The 5305-nt window shown below is 35.7% G+C and overlaps 1 protein-coding gene across 1 annotated transcript; it reads right to left on the bottom strand.

The window, feature by feature from the left end:
• Positions 1–3451: 3451 nt before the first annotated feature.
• On the bottom strand, positions 3452–4375 carry LOC113331567. Its single transcript, XM_026578261.1, has 2 exons — positions 4163–4375; positions 3452–4056 (listed from the first exon to the last, which is right to left on the bottom strand). Exons 1-2 carry the CDS (start codon positions 4319–4321, stop codon positions 3733–3735), a joined length of 483 nt encoding a protein of 160 aa, XP_026434046.1. The 5' UTR covers positions 4322–4375; the 3' UTR covers positions 3452–3732.
• Positions 4376–5305: the final 930 nt, after the last annotated feature.

Genomic DNA, 5305 nt, shown 5'->3' with positions numbered 1-5305 from the left:
GTACATCATTGATATTGAGATTAAGAGTTTCTATAAAAATATATAGTTCTTCAAAAAGTCCTCTTCTGGTACTACCGTTCACTTGCAAGAATTATATGAAGTACTCTTCCACTCTTGCAGAACTTGTAGAAACATCCACACACCGTATTATCAGAGACATTTGTTCTTGGTGGCTCGTATCCGAAATGCAATCAAGTACATTAAAAAATATTCGCTATTTTAATTATTTTGAATGATTGTTTGTTTAATTTCCTTGGATAACATGCCAATTAGCGCATTTTGAACACTATGACCAAGAAAATGATAATTAATTGCACCGCTATCTATACGTCGAACATGTTCCATCATTACTTTATCCCATTCCATAATCATCTTACTTAACCCCAAGAAATTACCATTGTTACTTTGATATATAGATCCTCTCATTCGTTCTACGGAAAGCCAGAGTGTGTTTAGCAAGATATTTCACAACATAAATTATTCGTTGAAGTACATTCTTCCAATGTTCCTTCTCAAGATTGATTCGTTCTTGAACATGTTTATCAATTGTTTTGTTCGATCCCAATCCTGTACGTAACTCACACCAAGCTTCCATGTTATTCATTTGCTCTCCAGTACTTCATGCTTACTGAGTGCATCATGAGCATGTTTAAAATCATCATATCCTTGCTTCATGGACTGACTTAAATGAGGATCTTTGTTGAACAAATTGCAACTGAAACAAAATATTTTGTTCAAATCCCCCGAACACACTAACCATTTCCTATCTTTTATTTCACAATTTGTTAACTAACGATTATTAAGTGTTAAACAAAAACGTCTACCCTTCTTGCCTTTATGACCTTTATTTGATAAATGGTTTCTACGCTGACCTTTTTCTACTAGAATATCACTCGATTTTATGTCAAGGTTCTCAATTTCTTGGATCATATATATTCACGGTAGAAGGAATTGATTGACTTACTAGCTCTTGTTGTCCCTATCCATCTCCCAAATTATCGAAACCCTTCATTTTCCATGTGGCTTATATTATCACGGTCATGGACATTGAAATTTTCATCTGTAGCATTCTCATGACCTAAATCGTGAACCCCTTCATTTCCAGTTGATGAGCTTCTAACTACATTATGCGCCTTTTTAACAACAAACTAATAAATGCTCTCGCTTGAGATTGTGCAAATGCATCACTTTTTTCCTAACGTTTGCGTCTAGCATGTCCATTTTCACCCGGTACAACCTTCTTTATACTCATTGTTATAGGTAAACCAAATCAGCAAGTCCATACATGGAACAAAACAGTTAGATTTAGAAAGCAAACAGACTAATAGATATTAATCAGTCAATTATCAAAGAAGCAATTAATTTCAGTCAACACAAAAACAACGATAAAATGTCAAGATATCATATGGTTCATATCAAAACTTCAAAAGCATCCAATAAGATATCAAAAAAATAAATAAATCAATTAATCAAATTGAATTATTGAAATATCAAAAAGGCAAAAACATCCAGTGAGATATCAAGTTATCAACAAATTGAAATCAAGTTAAGTTAACTTAGTTAATCAACTAACCCTAGGATATACACAAAATGGCAACAAATTTGCAAGTGATTATCATTATAAACTACATAAGACCATAACAAATTATTTAACATCAACCGATCTACCTTAGTAGTGACTAGTGAGAGTATGCACCTATGAACGGAATGGACTTTTTCCTTTTCATCGTTTTCGTCTAGGGTTTTATTTATTTGATAGCAGATAGTTTAAGGAAGTTAGGAAAAACCAACGAAGCATTAACTTTGGAAAATAATCGAGAATTGGGACCGTCGGATATTAGGTGATTAAAACATAGTGGGTTATTGGACCAAAATTTCCCGCCCTGTGCTCGAGCCCGAGGATCCCCTCATAACCGGGCATGTGGTGATCTTGCAGGCACTTGATTACCTTCCAGCAAGTATGGATTAAACTTGTCAAGCGCCCTCATAATGGTGAAACAAGTTTCATGTTAGAAACTCGTTTTGTGGGATCTTTGCTACTCTTCCCGACATTTTTGTTCCGCATCCGTTTCACCTTCACCACTTTTTTTGCCGCGCTACATTCGCGTAATCAAAAATACATATTCACTAATAGATGCTGAAATTGGGTGAAAACGATGAGACAACCCGTCAACATCACGATTATTGATGTTACCGGTTTGTTCCCAAAAGTTTTGTAAAATCTTATAACAACCATTGATTTGATCTAATGTAAATAACATAATTCCTACAAATTGATTCGTCTCCAAATTGTATACTTAACATCACGAATTCTAGTGTTTCTTTGTTGTGATCGTTTGTGTCTGTTGTTGTGGTCGTTGCGTTGAGGATGTCATATTTGTTAGAAATTAAATTTATATGTTTTTTTTTTCTAGTAGATTGAGTTGGTATGAGTAGTTGTGCTTGAAATGAAGGAAAAGTGAGTATTGAGATGGTACGAAATTGTGAAATTTTGAGGTAAAGATGAAGAAGGTGTGAGTTTTAAGTTTGAAGATGAGATGAGTTTATAGGGAAAGGAATAAGAGCCGTTGAATAACGCGATTGAAAAGTAACCGTTGGCGGTTTTGGATCACCCGCTGGAGGGTTTACTACAACTGATAGCGTTTGTAGGAAAACCGCCAGCGTGTTTCGTGTTGCCACGCGGTTGTTCGTTAAGCGCGGGGGTAATCTACGACCGCACTCAACAAACCATCAAATTTATTGGTTTGCCCATCCGTTTTTCAAGTTTGTTAAGTCCAAAGTGGGAGCAAAATATCCATAGGAATTGCCCTTACTATATATATATATATATGCGAAAACTATTATTCTACCTCTGGTTAGACTAAGTCCTATGGGCTGGATTTGGCTGCTAGATTAGCCAAAAAGTGTTGCGTTAAAAAAAATGTTGTCTATTTGTTAACACTGGTTCTCTCTCCTAGCATTTGCTCGCATGTGAAGTAATAGCGAGATAGTTGCGCTCAATGGTTCAGCGCAACAAAAATCACCTTTTTGCTGAATGATTCGGCGCTCGGAAGAATATTTCAAGGTATATGTGTTGTTCCATTCAGCGCAGTATCCCAGCGCTGAACCATACATCACAAATAGGGTTTGGCTTTTTTTTTTCCTACACCTAATTTACACCACCAACGACTATGTTTTCAAATTTTGAAATGTCAAACGTTTGACAATTTGTTCAAATGGTTATTTGTTTCAAAATTTCAAAATTAACAAAACAAAGGAATTCTTTCATTACATTGCAAAACAAGGTTACAATGTATTTTGAAGAGATTAAAAAAGTACATTGAAATTAAAATTCTACTTCTAAAAATTAAAAAAGTACATTGAAATTGAAACTCTACTTCTAATCAAAATTTAAAATGAACTTCTAAATAACTTAAATTATTACTAATGTATCACTTTAATTTAGGGGATAGGTTCCAAGCCATTATAGACCAAAATTTTGTTCCTCCATTTTTTGTGGAGGGGTTTCTCGCAACCCGCTACTTCATCCAAATTTTGGCGTAGGATCTTCAAGTCACTTTCTCTTTGTTGGATTTGTGCCAAGATTGTAGAGTTTTCCATGTGCTTCTTAAGGTACGCTTCCTCTGTTTCATACTTTGAAGCTCTTTGTGCTTGCGATTTTTCAAGAAGTTCTACGAGCTTATCCATTTTGTCATCTGCCCTCTGCGATGCTTTAGCCTCACGAGCCCTTCGTTATGAAGAATCTCTCCCTGCACCTCTAACATCATATGTTTGTCTGAAATAACGTCTTCTACGAGATATGTCCGAGGTTTCAGAACCAGGAGTAGATGGTGAGCTACCAAACATTATCATATACTCTAAATCTTCATCCATAGTTACTGGAACAGAAGTACCAGCTTCATTGTCTTGAGTAGGTTGAGTGTTTTGAGTAGTTACATCATCATTATTCACTTCTGGATTGTAGTCTGGTTGATAGGTCTTCAGGAGTTGGAAAACCAATTCATGTTTCCAAGGTCTATTAAATTCTGCTTCATAATTTTGTTTTCCATGATGGTACTGGGGGAAAAATGTAGTATTAAAGAAAGAAAGGGAAAAAAAATTATAGAACGAAAGAAAGAGACCTAAACGGAAAAAAAATATCAAAAAAAATTCAGGTACTTACATAATCCTGGACTGTCAATCCCGTAGGTCTGTTTCGGAAGTAGAGTCTAATGTGTGAAATATATCTTCTCACTTCGGATCTCAACGTGTTACACCTTGATTGCAATGGCTTTTTATCCCTCTCTCCACCAATAGGATATCTTTTAACGAACTCTTCCATAATCTTCCTCCAAAATTGTGAACCTTTTTGATCTTTTCCTCTAATCTGGATCGTTGCTTGCTATAATGCAAGCTAAAATTAGTGCCTCATCCTCTTTTGTACAAAAGTGTGTCATATTTTGTATGAACAAAATTGTATTGGGTGAAGAAGAAGAATAAAATCAATGAAGAAGAGAATCAATTGATTTTGGTGTGAGGGATAAAGGAGAAGTAGTTCTCTATTTATAGGGATGCTTAAAAATATAGTTGTTGAGATTTCAAACGTCTAGTAAATAAGAACCATTGAGATTAACGGTCATTTTTGATCTGATGGATGAAATTAATCAACACTTTTGCGCGGAATGGTACAACGATGAAACTTCCGGCCGTTGAAAATAACGACTATTTTCTCATCTAACGGCTGGTAGACAACGCATGGAATGGTTCAGTGTCGCGCTCTGTACCATTCAGTGTTGGTATAACGACTAGTAAAATCAGATCATTTCTTCTACCTCTATTTAAACTCAACACATGAACTCAACATCCCCACCCCAAACTTGTTTTCCATGAAGGAGACTGAGTGTTTCCTCGTATCCTTATAGCCTCCTCCTTGTCCTCTCTTCCTTGATATAATGTTAGCCTTCTTGAAGAGATAAATCTTTGGGAAAACATCCCGGCATCCTCCCGGTGTCTACAAAGCAAGGGTTGCATGTTGCGGAAGTAATAATAGTACCAATACTCAAGTACCATAACCATGCCAGATAAATCCTTATCTTTGGTTGACTATTCGTCAAGAAATTTATAGGTATTACCTAACAAAGCTATACCCCAACTCTATCTAAATCATTGAACAATAGAACCCAACGAATATTTACTCTTCCTCTAGAATCTACAAGAAGAAAATGACCAAAACACCAAAGAAAGAATGCTCGTGTCAATGACTCTGCACATCCAATATTGTCCTGGTTTTCTCTACTTTTAGTGTAGCTTTTCAAGATAGCCAAGG

The sequence above is a fragment of the Papaver somniferum genome, unplaced genomic scaffold, assembly GCF_003573695.1.
Source record: "Papaver somniferum cultivar HN1 unplaced genomic scaffold, ASM357369v1 unplaced-scaffold_125, whole genome shotgun sequence".
Lineage (NCBI taxonomy): Eukaryota > Viridiplantae > Streptophyta > Magnoliopsida > Ranunculales > Papaveraceae > Papaver > Papaver somniferum.
Note: the sequence above shows the minus strand (reverse complement) of the source record. Positions and strands in the feature narration are given on the sequence as shown.